General features: G+C 48.8%; 4 protein-coding genes across 7 annotated transcripts; 2 read left to right on the top strand and 2 right to left on the bottom strand.

Moving 5' to 3' along the window:
* Positions 1-1,939: 1,939 nt before the first annotated feature.
* On the top strand, positions 1,940-5,078 carry LOC131213515 (uncharacterized). Its single transcript, XM_058207567.1, has 2 exons — positions 1,940-1,946; positions 1,997-5,078. Exons 1-2 carry the CDS (start codon positions 1,940-1,942, stop codon positions 4,639-4,641), a joined length of 2,652 nt encoding a protein of 883 aa, XP_058063550.1. The 3' UTR covers positions 4,642-5,078.
* Positions 5,079-5,179: 101 nt separating this feature from the next.
* LOC131213516 (ionotropic receptor 93a) lies at positions 5,180-9,636 on the bottom strand. Its single transcript, XM_058207568.1, has 18 exons — positions 9,555-9,636; positions 8,882-9,034; positions 8,658-8,794; positions 8,426-8,546; positions 8,186-8,344; positions 8,035-8,096; positions 7,763-7,912; positions 7,522-7,689; positions 7,346-7,445; positions 7,130-7,278; positions 6,882-7,055; positions 6,729-6,794; positions 6,540-6,649; positions 6,423-6,468; positions 6,176-6,338; positions 6,058-6,117; positions 5,784-5,944; positions 5,180-5,713 (listed from the first exon to the last, which is right to left on the bottom strand). The coding sequence occupies exons 1-18, from the start codon at positions 9,634-9,636 to the stop codon at positions 5,180-5,182; spliced, it is 2,595 nt and encodes an 864-aa protein (XP_058063551.1).
* A 793-nt stretch (positions 9,637-10,429) lies between these two features.
* LOC131213487 (beta-1,3-galactosyltransferase 5-like) lies at positions 10,430-13,152 on the bottom strand. Of its 3 annotated transcripts, XM_058207532.1 has the most exons (4): positions 12,917-13,152; positions 12,752-12,862; positions 11,268-12,429; positions 10,430-11,124 (listed from the first exon to the last, which is right to left on the bottom strand). In XM_058207532.1, the coding sequence occupies exons 3-4, from the start codon at positions 12,331-12,333 to the stop codon at positions 10,853-10,855; spliced, it is 1,338 nt and encodes a 445-aa protein (XP_058063515.1). In that variant the 5' UTR covers positions 12,334-12,429; positions 12,752-12,862; positions 12,917-13,152; the 3' UTR covers positions 10,430-10,852. The 3 variants fall into 3 exon arrangements, with proteins under 3 accessions (XP_058063515.1, XP_058063516.1, XP_058063514.1); XM_058207533.1 differs by lacking the exon at positions 12,752-12,862 and having other exon boundaries at positions 11,268-12,424; XM_058207531.1 differs by lacking the exon at positions 12,752-12,862.
* A 135-nt stretch (positions 13,153-13,287) lies between these two features.
* Positions 13,288-14,602, top strand: LOC131213645 (protein windbeutel). 2 transcript variants are annotated; one of them, XM_058207728.1, is made up of 2 exons: positions 13,288-13,413; positions 13,601-14,602. In XM_058207728.1, exon 2 carries the CDS (start codon positions 13,603-13,605, stop codon positions 14,389-14,391), a length of 789 nt encoding a protein of 262 aa, XP_058063711.1. In that variant the 5' UTR covers positions 13,288-13,413; positions 13,601-13,602; the 3' UTR covers positions 14,392-14,602. The 2 variants fall into 2 exon arrangements, with proteins under 2 accessions (XP_058063711.1, XP_058063712.1); XM_058207729.1 differs by having other exon boundaries at positions 13,373-13,508.
* The last annotated feature ends 113 nt before the right edge of the window (positions 14,603-14,715 follow it).

The following is a 14,715-nucleotide window of genomic DNA, read 5'->3' on the forward strand; positions in this document are numbered from 1 at the left end:
ATATGTTCGGGTCTCCGGTCGCGCAATAGCGGAAGGCAGACTCGAAGCATCGTTGCGCAGGGCGTGTGCTGCTACACAACCTTCGTTTAATTTCTGCCATCGATCTAAGGAGAAGGAGAGAGAGACAGAGAGCGAATGTTTTAATTAATTACTATTAATTCGGTTCGCCTAACCACTTTCGGTTTAACGACCCACATAAGCGGCCCCGTTTACCCGTGTTTCGCTCAATTTCTCCAACCGCTCCTCGATCGAAAAGCGCAACCAGTGTGTGTGTGTCGCAGTGGAAAGTGGAAAACCGCCGGCATGCAGTCACTGACTGCACCATTTGGCTGGCCCGCCCATCGGTGCGGTCCACCTACCCCACCATTTTTTTCGCCTTCAGTTCAGGGAGGTCCAACTCGGTTATGGAGCACGTTGACGTAAGCATCTCACGAGCAAACATCTCACATAAGCAACGGTAACTGATGACCAGGCGCCGCGCTTTTCAGGATGGTTTGAGTGAGGTTATCAAAATTGCAGCTCGTCGTTGCCGAAGCGGTGGCGGACATCGACCCCCCGTCTCCGATAAAGCGTTAAAACCAGCGGTTGGTAGTCAATCTGTCCGTGCTGCCTCATGGTGCGTGTCCCGTGCATCTCCGAACTCGGATCCGAGTTCGGTCGCATTCGGCCGATACGCTGCAGCATTTCGACTGGTGCTGCAACCGTGGCCCACTTATGCTGATCCGGTTCCGATTGCGTAACTGCTCCTCGGAACTGCTCCACCCAAAACACTGTGAAACAACACCGGGACAGCATGCTGATGTCAACGGTAGCGCTATGGTATTTCCCAACCGAGTGCTGAGCACCCTAACCTGCGACAAATTTTGCCGATCAATTCTGGTGCATTCTGTCATCCAGTCAGCAGAATTAGTATGTTTACAAACAACGCCATGACAAAGTGCTCGGAGTAGAGTTTGAAACCCACAGCCAGTCCAGCAAACAATGCGCGAACGACAGGCGGCTTCAAGTAACGGTACACGATGAGAATGCAACAAGCTTCTGGCAGATTGCTGCACCCTGTGTAGCTCTATATATTCTGATTACCATTACGACTGCGTGCTAATCGATGCAGGCGTTCTCTTCCAGCCGAGCCGAGCTCGCTAGATCAGGCCCGCGTCCAGGTTAGGAGCGGATATCGTGTTTTTTTACCTACAACCGACACCGTAACCTTCACACGGCAGGAAGTAGAGGTACGCGGCGCGCAACCTTGGGCCGTTGCACGAGTGGGTTGTGTAACGTGGCAGCCCGCGAATGAATGAATATCGATGACGACAACGACGCGACGGGCAAATATTTGTGATTAGCTTGCCGAACCAGCCGAGATGTGCACATGGTGGCCAGCCACACACAGCCAATTGCGATGCGAGCCGTTCTTGGCCGTTCATGTTGCTGCCGTAGACGCTGCCGCCCAGGCTTCCGTAAACCAGTTTGGCACGGTGGTCAAGCGCCGAAAACAAAGAAATATCCATTTTAGTTGAAGACCCATCAATCAACCGGTGTTCGCGGGACAAACGCAGGTATTCGGGAGGGGGAGCCTATCAAACCCGAGGCCTAACGGCTGTGCCGTGTTCGTCGTTATTGTTGCGGAGCTGTTGAACTGTTGACGAAATATGTTTCTACCAGCTTCGGGTGGTCGGGGGCTCGGAAGACACTCTCCGGCAGCGCAGGAATCTGGATATTTAATTTCACTTTCAGTTGGATTCAATTGATCTTCCTTCCTTCCCGGTTTGTATCCGCAGATGAATCGGATCCGGTTGGCGCCGGTGCTGTACCTACTGCACTTGCTGTTCTGCTTGCACCGTGGCAGTGCCGACACGTTGGGGTCAGCTAGCGACGGAACTGGACGGTAAGTGTGGGCTCCCGGCTCGGAGCTGGTTGGCTCGTGGTGCGCGTTACATTCATGCTACGTCTTGCAGGGACATCCGAGCACGCACCGTACGGAAAACACATGGTGGAGTCGAGGATCGCGCGAACGGGATCGACACGCCGCTGGATCAGCTGCACCTGAAGTACTACAACTTGGTGCAGGTGGACCTGGTGCGCATGCCGAGCGAGTCGAGCGCTGGCACACCACTGGTGACGGCCAGTGCCGGCGAGGGCCACATGAAGCTAGACCCGGCGGCACCGTCGTCCGTAGCAGCGGCCAACGAGCGACCGGCATCGAAGCAAGCCAAACCGGACAGCCCGGCGCCGGTAAAGACGCTGGCGGATCAGGTCGCCGAGGGCAAGTACGGGCTGATCCACCGGGAGCTGTTCCAGCGTCGGCCCCACCGCGTCGGGGTGCTGAGCTACCAGCGCAACGAGGAGGTGCCGCTAGACGACGAGCGTAACTACGGTGGCCTGAGCCCGGACGAGATCTGGCTGGCCGAGGACCACCTGCTGGTGTTGAAGGGGGGCTCCATCAGTTTCAACAACAACCACCCCAACCGCTCGGTGTCGTCCCCGTCGGCCGTGGTGTGGAAGCCGATCGATGACTACCGGGCGCCGGACCGCCAGGTGCAGATCCCGGCCAACCCGTCGGTGCCGCCTCCCTTTCCTGTTCAGCTCCGCGAGAACGGACCGATTGAGTTTATCCGAGGTCATCAGACAGCGGCATTTAATCCATTTACTAATGAATCGGCGTTCCTATTCACCAACAAAGCGTTCCCGGTCATACGACCGGAAGATTTCGGCGGGCAAAATATACTTGCCGGGCCAGCGGCGCACAATGGTACTGGCCAGCACCACGGGGTCCAGTATCCGGCTCCAGTCCACCCGCCCCCGGTCAGCGACAATCGGACGTACTCGAACCCGTTCCTAAAGCTTCCCCCGCTGGAACCGCCCCTGGGACTGCCGCTCGGGCTGCCACCGCAAGGTTCGCTGGACGACGCGCAGAATCGCACCGGGGTACGCGACGAAGACGACCCGTCGCTGTACTATCCGCCGCCGTACACGTTCGAGTACCGTGCGAACTACACGAACCCGGTGCCACCGGGGCCACTAGTTCCGGGCATTATACTGCCTCCGCCGCCCAACTTCTTCATCCTGAAGCCGACACCCGGGACGAACGGGACTACCGGGGGCGCTGGCGAACCCGCCGGCGGATCGTCGTCGGCTGCGAAGCCGATACACCGACCCAGCCCCGGACGTCCGACTAGCCTGCTGATGGCGATCCCAGTCCACAAAACGCCGGCGACGATGACGACGGCAACGGTGACGAGACCGCCGGCGCGAGTTGAGATACAGAAGGCCGTGCTGAAGTCGTTCGTGCCGGTGATTGAGGTGTACGAGGCCGGACCGCTACCGAAACCGACCGCCGTCAGCAAGCGGCCGCGAGTGAAGCCGGCGACCGTGCCGGACATCTTGAGTACCACGACCACAACCACTACGGCAGCCACTCCGACGACACCACTGTTGACGCCCTCCACGAAGCTGCACAAGATTCCGCACGAGGTGCACCGCCAGCCCGGCGGGAGCGGCCCGCTCCCAGTCAAGGCACAGGCTCACCCGATCTACGCCGAGTACTTCAACATCAAGTCGACGTCGACGCCGTCGTTCTGGGGCGACGTGGTGTCACCGACGCCACACCCACCGCGTACGTACCTGCCGGCCAAGGTACGGAACCCCGGTCATCAGAGCAACGAGTTCATCTCCACCTACGGCTACAGCCCGATCGAGCAGTTCCACCGGGAGGTGCACACGATCCGTCAGACGCTGCAGATCTACGAGAAGGCCAACAAGCTGTCGAAGGCATCCCGGACGTCGAAGGTTCACCCGGTCCACCACTACGCACGGCCCGAGCCAGCGCCGCCCGGTAACGCGGTTTACCACACCGTGTTCTCGGACGTCGCCCCACAGTCGCCGGTTGTTGGGCCGCACAAGTACGCGTCTACCGGCAGCGGAACGGTAGCTACCGCGTACGCTAACTATGAACCACAGGCACCTGCGTCGCCACCACCGCCACCACCAGCGTCGTTTCACCACACCTTCCGACCGAGCACCGTCCAGGAGCTTCCACCGAGCTACTACGTCACCACCACCACCGGTGACGGCGCTCCGTTCGGGACGTTCGGGCGCATCTATCCTTCGTACGTGTCGCCCGACCAGACCGGGTCACATCTGGGTCAGCCACAGCACTACTACCAGCAGCAGCTGCCCGCCGAGCCGAAGTACCCGCCGCAGACGGACCTGTCCTACATCGCACCGGTCATCCTAAACAACGGGGCCAGCGGGTACAATCGTCAGCCGACCGAGGTGGACGGTACGACGACCAAATCCTACCTCATCCTGGACCACCGGACCGCGGGCCGTTTGCGTGAGCGCCAGCCACGGCCCTCATTGGTTGCACCGCCACCCGGGTACCTGGGGTATCGCACCAACGCCGCCAACAGCGCCCCCTACGAGGCCGGTCTAACGGATCAGGGGCTGCCGGCGCGAGACCGGTATCTGGAGGGCGACATCCTGGTCAACTACAAGCACCCGTTGCCGGCGCTGAACCCGGACAGCGAGTACTTGCCGTACCACCACCGACTGAAGGTTCGCAAACGCCAGAACCACCGCCAGATGGCGAGTGAGCCGAAAGCGTACCCTTCCACCGGTCAGCCTCTGTATTCGCACCGATAGGTTTGGCACTATTAGCAGTAGCAGTAGTAGTAGTTTGGCATGGGAGTGACTGGGCAGTGCAGGCAGTTCGTACGGATCGAGACTAGTTGTAAATAGATAAAACACTTTGGCGGTTAGGAGGCGAGTTGCGGGATCGGGAGGGTGATCTAGATAGGAATTGTGGAAGCCACGTTTGGGTTATCGTCATATTAATGCAATAGTGTACAATGGCACGGTGCGCGTGCCCAAGGGCTGAGGGCCACTGCTACACTGTTCACCACCGGCAGGGACGAGCAGCGTAGTCACAGGGTCAAACGGGATGCCGCAAAGATGCTAGGAGTGTTGCTGCTCGGTCTGCTGCGATTTTTGGGGACGTCATGTAAAAGACCACAAAACCACAATTATGTATGTACTACTCTGTACTTTCGCTTTATTGCTTGATGAATACAAAACTACGCATCCGATGAAAACACAAAAAACAACAACCACTGCTAGACAACAAACAAACAGCGAGGCTCGTGGAAAGTTTTTTTTCAGCCTAGGCCGACGTCGGACCTACTCATTCGCTGTACGTCGTGGGGGCCGCTGCCTTGGACAGCCGGTGCTTGCCGGTGCCGGTGCGGTACCGGCTGATGATGAACTCGCTGACGAAGATGAACAACCCGGCCGAGAAGCCGAGCAAAAGGATCCAGTACGATCCGGCCATATCCGAACTGTTGACGGTGTGGTTCTGCACATCCATGGTTTTGCTCGAGCCGCTGCACTTGTCCTTCGACGGTAAGTACTGGGAGATCCAGCGCTGGATGAAACCGAACTGGTGCATCCGCCGGATCTCGTTGTTCACCAGCTCCAGGTACGGGCTGTCCCGCGGCATGACCAGCGCAATCTGTTCGTCCAGAAACTCGTCGGTGCTGAGCGCAAAGTCACACCGATCCGTTTGCAGAAACTGGTTCTTCATCAGGTACTTGAGATTGTTGCGCCAATCGATGTGGACGTGCCGGCCTCCTTCGATGCGGTCCACCAGCTCGTCCGTCACCTCCGTAATCACCTGGGCACCACGGTACAGCTCAATGTACTTCGGGTCGTTCGATTCCTGCAAATCAACCGGACCGCGAGGTGTCAAGCCCTTAAATCTAACGACAGGTTCACAATCCACATCTCACCATTAGAATCTCCTCAAGAAATGTGCCTTTGCGGATGCTCCAGGTCATACCACGATCGTTTCGTAGCAGCTGCATCACCCTATTAACGGGGATGTCTATCTTCGGAAACGTTAAGAAAGCCACCAGATTACCACAGTAAGTGGTGACGAGCACCAACACCACTACGCATTCGCAGGGAATAGACGTTGGAGGGTGAGGGAATTAAATGTGTCTTAATTGGCGGTGTATCTTAATTGGTTAGGATTATGGTAAACTGTTTCATCTGTACACCTACCAAGCCACCAGGTTCCAATAATGATACGTCCACTGTCAGCGTACGGAAGGTAAAGCCCACCTACAACAAAACAGGCATTTTGACTGAACGCAACGACGACCCGCCACTAGACTGTTACCTTGCTGCAGCAGTGCACCGTATATGTACCAGAAGCAATTGTTCATTTTGCCCAGCCCTGTGTTTGATGGTTTGTTGTGGGTTTCATAATATGGGCTTAAATTGTTGATGAGGCACAACACTGGACCCATCAGCAGTACAGCTGTAGCGAGGCACATCCATGTCTAGAAGCAACAACCGGAAAAAAAGCATGCAAAAAGGCTTCAAGAGTCTGCAAGATCACAGTTCTGATCTCCCTCAAAACTTACGTCAGAGCCGAAAGGAGACAAAAACAGCAGCACTCGGCTCAATTCGCTTGTGTGGTTGAAAGATAATAACGAAAGGTCCAATTAGTCGCCTTTTTCTAACTTTTGTTTCCAGCTTACCGTGGTCTAGAGATGACGAAGCTGTACGTTTGAATGCTGACGGGATCTGTAAAGCCGACCACTTTCTTCTGCCGCTCGTTAACCGTCGTTCCGATGGCCGCCAGCAGGATCTAAAATAAAACGATACATCCACCAGTTCAGTTGTGGATAGAGCAGTGTCGCTGCACTGCCTCCATTTTCATCGATTACCTTATTAGCGACGAGTGTGTTGAAAATGTCTTGCGGTATGTCCGATGTTAGGCCTTTAGTTTCGTACTGCTGTAAGAAATAGTAGTTTTCATTGCAACGCTCGTATACATGTTCCGGCGAGGCGGCTAGGGTGGCTAGAACGACTGCACTTACCGTCGTATTACCGTCAAGAACAGTTGTGTTTTGATCGATCACTCCTTGCGTGATGACAAGCGTGTAAGTAAAGTTCAGCTTACGGGAAAGCTCTGTGAGTACATCGTAAATCACACCGCTGGTGACTGTTGCGTATCCGGACTCGTTGTAGGAGACGAACTGCCAGGGTGGGTTCTGCGGTACGTGTAATATGAACATGTGTAATCTGGTTCGCGAAACCGATTTGAAAAGCTGGTCGCAAAACGTACGTGATAGCTGTAAAACACCAGCTGGCTGCCACGGAATCCGTACCGAGTGTGAGGAAAGAGTGCGTCTGACAGCATAAACCCATCCTGCGGCGACCAGTAGCCAATGTCTAGTAGAGAAAACTTTTTGCGCTCCTTCGAATCATCGCTCTCTGTAACGTGCGGGCAATGGATTACAAATGATACATTGGTACTACTGCATAAAATTTTCCGTATTACCCATGGCATAGTCTGTTCTATAGACATAACCCCAAGTTTCCGCCGTTTGAACTTTCCACCTCGAGCATCTGTTGCATTCGTCCTTCCCAGATATCGCCGTCTGGCACAAAGTAGTAGAAGGAGTGAAGGAGCAGTAAAGGAGTAAAGTAGTATGCAACAGCATCATCCGAACCTACTCTGATCATCTGGAGAAACTTGCTTTTCCGCTCCGCTTTGCTTGGGCGAATTATTTCCCATTCTTCGTCGGATATCTGCCCAAAAACCACCTGCTCCTCACGGATCAGCTTCGACAAACTTTGGACGAAGTGTAATAAAAACTTTTCCATGTAGCACAACATGTTCACCTGAGAAAGAGTACGAACTGGCGATGTAGTGTGGTTCCCGATAGCGACCAATTTACGCAACAAGTCTGCTTACGGTACAGTTCTGACTTTTGCTCTGCGTATTGTAAATGAAGGCCACGTTGTCACCTTCATTGATTATAGTGGTGGTCGAAGTGAAGTTTTCGCTGCTCGATATAGGCAAAAAGTATAGCCACTGAGATGAAGGATTTACCAGCTTCAAATCCTGCCGTAACAATCGTGAGTGAAGACGAAAAACAGTGAATATAAATTGAGAGGAAAATGGTGCCAATTGGGAGGGGCTGGACAGCATGTGAACTTAAGCACCGTTATGCTCCATGGACAAACCTTCGCAATTTCCATCAATAAGGCCAATGTAGCCGAATTCACAATCGATATGAAGTTCTTCCCTGAAATATGAAACGAAGAGGAAAAATGGCTGTTGGTCGAACAGAGAGGGCTTAAGCCGGTTCCGGATTTTAATTATATAAACAGCTACCGGTATATGCTGTTGGTATGTTCAGTAGCATTCGGCGAATTTCCTTTCGTTTTTCCCAGCTATGCATTGGGGTGTGGATCTTGAACTCCGTTAACGACAATGCACGCATGCCCTCACGGTCTTCCAGCAACGACAGTATACAACGGCTTATCTGGGAATCTGCAAATGTAATGAAATCGCAAATAGAATAAGCGAAACAAAAATATCGTAACTATATGGTCGTGGAACGATTTCACATACCGAAGCTTTCGTCATACAGCAGCGTAACTGTGCGCCAGTCGATCGCCCGGGAGCTCTTCATATCCAGTATGATCTGCGAAACTTCCTCGAAAACGCTACCCAAGCCATCAGTTCGCGGAATCTGTGAAGTAATTACCAACGTCATGGTTTTTGCAATTTTCGTCGAAAGATGTTAATCCCGATCCGGCACCGTCATGTGCAGTCGACGACGCTACGTCGGCTTAGTACGTACCATTATTGCGGTGCTGGACGGCAGTCTCGGACAGTCTGGGTCGGTGATGCTTAGCATCACCAACCGTTCTCTGGAAGCTTCTTGGTATATGGCCCACGTGTTGTCGCAACTTGATACCGAAATCACTGCTGAGAAGTCTACGCCAAAAGTTGAGATGAAAAAACACGATTTTCGTTATCTTTTTTGACTTGTGGCTAGGACTACTTTTGCCTCGATTGCCTTACCTCTCTTGAGGTTAATGCTCGTCCATGAATAGTACTTCACAACCAGTCCACCATTTTTCAGGTTTTCTCGAATCATCTTTTCGACGATCACCTTTGTTTCTTCTAGCATTTGGTCGTACATGTCACCGAGATACTCTCTATCAAGAATGATAGCTGCTTCAACGAGTTGGAAAAGGCATGGCGAGGCAATCCGCACCGCAAAGAGAAACACAACATTATGGTATCGTGTCTCAGGAACGTTGGGCAGTAATTTACAACGGAAGTTAAGTGTCTATGATTGAGGATTTCTAAATGATTTGGTACACGGTTGCCCAAAGAATAACTGAAACTAGTGTTGCATCATTCACCGATGTGCGCAGTTCCGGAAAAAACCAACGTTGACTCACTCTGAACTTGTTTTACCTACCGGCCTCTCCTTGAGGCCTTATCGCTTTCAATGCAAACCCAAATGATCGTGATCGGATCTGTAAGGACTGCATAGGCTTCCTGGCAAGGCAACCGGATGAAAATTATGGATTATGGGGTGCGTAAAGTTAAATGATATTCCTCTTTCGTTCACAGGTTTGGTCCCCAGCATTTGGGCGGTGTAGTGTTTGAGGGAAGCGTAGATGCTAGTGCCTAGTGAAGAGCAAGCAAATTGTATGGGAACGGTGGTACTAAAGCTTTAACTTACCAATCGATGCGTTCGTCGAAAGTAACGAAGGAAAATCGTCACAAGAAACCAAATCGTATAGGGAAACAACTAGTATTAACATGACTGATACCCCTAAGATTTTGTTGGTTTTCTGCCGCCATGCTGCCATCGAGTCGTTTCCTGCTGCAACGAAGTAGCTTCGAGTGTTACCGTACACAATCCGCAACTGCAAGGCACATGTGTAGTTACAACGGTTTTTGTTTGTAGTCCATGAGTAGTTCCCTACCCGTTCGTCGAAAGGGTTCCCAATCAGTACGCTAAAAGGTCAGCCGCACCTGAGCTGTTGGATTCAGGAGCAACAGTGCATCCATAATTGAGAATCAATTTTCATTTCGGTTCAACGGCAGCTCGAGGTGTCTGTGGCAGTCAATATATTTTTAACTGAGCTAATAATTCATGCATACCAGTGAGGACCCACTAGGCCTGTTCGGTTCGTCGAAGGATGCTTTATGCAACTCGCCATCTAGTCGTGGGCAAGGTAATGTTGTGCTTTGCAACGAAATCACAAATCAAGTACCGTTGGATTGCAGTATTGTAAAGTAGTAAATCAAATATTGTTACTTTTAGTTTTTTACCCAAACATAATGCAAAACAAATGAAAAATATACCTTTTAAATAAATATAACTTACTTATCCGGCCACTATAGTCACCGAGCAATCTTGGTGTGCCAGAAATGTAACAGAAGTAAAAAAGGTAATCTTGATATTACTAAAAAAACAAAACGTTTGTCTTTTCTCAAAGTTTGAAGTGGCGAACCAAAGTATATTTCAAATGTGATAAAGAAAGGTAACTAATTTGCTACCGTCTAGGCGAATTTAATCGACGAAGTTTCCATACAATGCAACATATTCTGATAAGTTGTAGTTTGCTTTCGTCATTCGCATATCCGATGCAGATCAAAGTTTCTTATTTAATAATGGTTTGCTACAATATATGTTTATAAATATATGTATATATATTTATGTTTATATATACATATATATATTTATATATATATAGATATTGTTTTCGTTAATTTAAAATCTAGGCGTACCTAGGACCACCATAAACCGTCTAACGCAAACTCCTAACACTATGATTGATTCGTAAGATAGATTCTATACAGTTTTACAATTTGTAATATGCTTGCTTATTTCATCACATTAAGCCGTGGAATGCTCAATTCACATTTAAAAGGCATGCTTTATTTTCTGTGTGTTTGTAAAATCAATCTGTTTCTAAACGACAAATAATAGACAAAAAGTAACGAAAGCAAATTTATTATCAGTTAAAACGGCTATGAGCACGCAACGCTGACGTCGATAAGTTTCTTCCACAGATCTATCTGTTCACTGTTTTTCACCATGTGAATGCTGATAGCTTTTTTGATGTTGCACTGATTAAATGCTATCCGGCGATTGAGGAATTCCTTCACGTTGGTCCGATGTATGTTTAACAATTGTGCCACGATGCCTGTCGTGTAGACGTCCTCTAGCTTCAAATATGTTTGGCTTAGCGATTTCTCGAACACCTCACCGATTATGTCGGCAGTGAGTAAATAAGCGGGTCCTATAAAATAAGCGAACGTTAGGCTTATAAATAATATGGTTTTCTAGCGCAGAACACATTCCCACAACCCGCTAATCTTTGTATTCTTAGTGCATGTTTACAATAGAAAATAAAAATTTATCTCAAAGCATTATCCCACATACCTGTTGTAAAAGGTGGAAACACCGGTGGATAATATTGTTCCGGGCTGACATAATATTTTGACTTTTTGTTTCGGATCGGTTTCCATTTTTTCGCCAATCGTCCGAAAATTGTTCGCCGTTGATTGTTGTGCACTTCCATGAATTGTAGTAGCTTCGGAACGTTAATGAACATGTCATCGTCCGTTTTAAGTAGGAATGATGCGTTAGAGCAGTGCAGCTTCGTCCACTCAAGAAGCGAAATGGTTTTTAACGTGAGATTCTTATAGCTGTCGATGAAGTTGCCGCGAATAAGATCACTATACATATAGCTCTCAGCGGCTAGCTGATCTTCCATTCGCGAATCGTCTGTTTGGCCGACGATAAACCCGATAGAGATATCACGTCGGCTACCATAATGACCCCAGGACTGCCGTATAGCAAGTCGCTGATCGCGGTGAGTCGGTGCGGACGTAACAAGAATTAGTAACGACACATCGGTACCATTGCTTGGGCAAAGATTTCGTACGCAAGCGACATCTGGTAGGTGTCCGGAGCGGTACAGATCTCGGGTTTTAATGACCTTATCGCCATCAGTATCGACGGCAACAGCGGCCGGTCGAGATGCAGGCGGTGATGATGACGAAGAAGATGATGACGACACAGACGACCCTTGGGACGACTTTACCACCGACGGGTTTGGAATTCGCTGTATGTTGTTATCGGTGTTTTCGGCTGCCGTATCTTGTTCCATTAATAACTGCTGCTGGGCAAGAAGTTGCGTCCGGTTTCTGTAGGGGGGCACGCGTTCCAGTGTTTTGCTCAATATATTGAGCCCACAGCCCTGTACGACTATCTGAAATACGTTGCACTTTTGTTTTTCGTAGACCGGTTCTATCAGCAATGCCTTTTCGGATGATCTGGGAACTGTGCGATTCATGAGGTTCGGATCGTTTTTTCGGTGGTTTGAGTATCGTTTCGGTTCCAGGATGAAGTGCCGTCCATTTAGCGATGAATAGAAGACAATCGTTATTAAAATTACAATCACAAACACTACGTGTGAGACTTTTAACCCAGGGCAGGGCATCATATACTGCTGCTGCCGAGATCGGCACGGTGCTTAACTGCTTTGGCACTTGCTGTAGAGGACCAGAACGCGTCCAAAAAATCATTAAGATCGGCTGTTCTGAAAAACAAGAAAATCGAAGTTAATCAAGGCTGTTCTTCACCATTTTCCTGAGTTCAATTCCTACGTTGATTTAACCCCATAATTAATGTTAGTATTTTTTGCGAATAAACATGAATGAGCATGAATTGACAAACAGATGCACAGATGAAACAGATGCAGAAATAAACATGCAAAGTACACAATTGCTTAAATATACATCAATAATGAGCTGGACATTTGTTTCCGCTCGACAATCTGAGCCAGCATGGAATCGCGGGCAGAGCTTCTCACCTCTGTGCAGTTTACTAAAGTCAGGGTCAGTAACAAGAAGGCAACGTACCTTTCTCGTAGCGTTGTATTCGGACGGAGATTAAAAATAATAAATGATTGGCTGATTGTCGCAGCTTTTATGAATTATTTTCAGCACTTAAATCGATCTGCAAACAGGTTTCTAATGGATCGGGTTACTACGAACTTCTTATTCATCCGAAATGATGGCTTTTACCTGTCGTGATAACACAATGTTGAAACTTCCTTGGAAACCAACATCAACGACCGACTCAACGAAATAGAAAAAACTGCAAGGCCGTCGCTTAGTGTAGAAAATCTTCGTATATGACGATTTTACGGAAATCAACACAAACTCCCTCGGAAGTCTTCATTCCGCTTTGTTTAGCAAAAAACAAGTTCCCGAATCTGAGAGAAATTTACACGACACAAGAGACCTAGGAGAAGTACAGGCAGAGGGAAGTGCCAACAACAGCAAAATGTCATTTCCAAGCAATCACAGCTAGAGATCCTGAAGTAGAGATGTGTAACCGATGCTCTTGACACATGGGGAGTTTTCTGGTCTTTGTTGCTTTTTACTGTAGCACTCTTTCAGGTACTGACTTTTGTCTTTCTGCTAAGTTGTTGATCACAGGACTCTTGCGTACACATAAACAAGCCGGTAGGCTGTCCACAGGCACAGATTTGGCTTATTTGCTGCAAAGAACTTAACAGGTAAATGCCTAATTGATGCTAGATACTCATATGAAACGCAATACACCCGTCCAAGCAGCAAACAATCAGCAAATTACCCACTAAGTAGCTGCCAGGTACCTTGTTTAGTAGTGCACTGATTACTCAAGTAATTAGTTTAGTGATTACTAACACATGTGGTCTATTTTGTCTCATTGTTTTCTTCCAGATATGTTTCATGTAAGGCTACGATGTTCCATCCTTACACTGATTATCATATTGGTTAAGCAAAGCTGGGCCTGGACTGCCCGAGGGTGTGTCGATTTGGATTCTTCCACCTTTGATAAGGTGGTGGGAAAGTTTGATTATGCGCTGGTGAAATTCGATACGGCCTTCCCTTATGGTGACAAGCATGAAGCCTTCACGAAGCTAGCTGAAGAAGTCGCAGCTAGTAACGATCTGTTGTTTGCGTTGGTGGGAATCAAGGATTACGGCGAAAAAGATAATGCTGACCTGGGAAAACGGTTCAGCATTCCAAAGGAGTATCCGGCTATAAAACTTTTCGCACGGAACGCAGTCGAACCGATTGATTTCCCTGCCGATCAAGCTGTTACTGTTGAAAATTTACGCATTTTTCTGAAACGTTATACAGATTTATACATCGGACTTCCAGGATGCACTCAAGAGTTGGACAATTTTGCAAACACCTTTCTGACATCCGTTCCCAGCACAGTGAGAAGTTCGATAATTGATCAGGTTGAAACGATAGAAAAAAGCCTTGATGAAACTGATCCACTGAAAAAATCATACATAATGTATGCCGCATTAATGCGTAAAATTAACAATTCCGACAAGCTGCCAGAGGATATCGTTCAAGAGGAAATGAAACGTATTCAGAAAATATTGCAAGGTAAACTGAGTGATACCAAGCGAGCTGAACTAAAACTACGTATCAACATTATGCTATCTTTTCAATCGAATCAACCGAGCATTATAAAGTCGCATTCCACGGAACTGTAAAATAAACACAGTATCATTCTGAAATGTGCAGCCTTAAGTGCGCCTATTATTGAACCGTGAAAGAGTAACTTTACTATCTGACTTTTCTTTAGTTTATTTGAAGCAGCAGAGCGGCACTGCTTAAGAATGGAGATTGGAAACAATTGAAATGAACTGAAAGTAGGGCTATTTTGAATCAGAATTAAAACGGGGAGAAGGATGGCAGAGAACGTTAACCAGTGATCGACACTACTTTGAATAAAACTGTAGCATTTTTTATTATAATATACTACTACTATATACTATATACTATATACTATTACTTCGGACAAATTACACATACTT

The sequence above is a fragment of the Anopheles bellator genome, chromosome X (genome assembly GCF_943735745.2).
Source record: "Anopheles bellator chromosome X, idAnoBellAS_SP24_06.2, whole genome shotgun sequence".
NCBI lineage: Eukaryota > Metazoa > Arthropoda > Insecta > Diptera > Culicidae > Anopheles > Anopheles bellator.

What these genes read in the sequence shown, in the direction of transcription:
- LOC131213516 (XM_058207568.1), bottom strand. Translation starts at nt 9,636, where the DNA reads ATGTTAATACTAGTTGTTTCCCTATACGATTTGGTTTCTTGTGACGAT. An exon ending in GCAAAAGTCAGAACTGTACC is followed by an intron (nt 7,690 to 7,762) that starts GTAAGCAGACTT and finishes ACTCTTTCTCAG; the next exon opens with GTGAACATGTTGTGCTACAT. An exon ending in ACACACTCGTCGCTAATAAG is followed by an intron (nt 6,650 to 6,728) that starts GTAATCGATGAA and finishes GTTTTATTTTAG; the next exon opens with ATCCTGCTGGCGGCCATCGG.
- LOC131213487 (XM_058207533.1), bottom strand. Translation starts at nt 12,333, where the DNA reads ATGATGCCCTGCCCTGGGTTAAAAGTCTCACACGTAGTGTTTGTGATT. An exon ending in GTTTCCACCTTTTACAACAG is followed by an intron (nt 11,125 to 11,267) that starts GTATGTGGGATA and finishes CTTATTTTATAG; the next exon opens with GACCCGCTTATTTACTCACT.
- LOC131213645 (XM_058207728.1), top strand. Translation starts at nt 13,603, where the DNA reads ATGTTTCATGTAAGGCTACGATGTTCCATCCTTACACTGATTATCATA.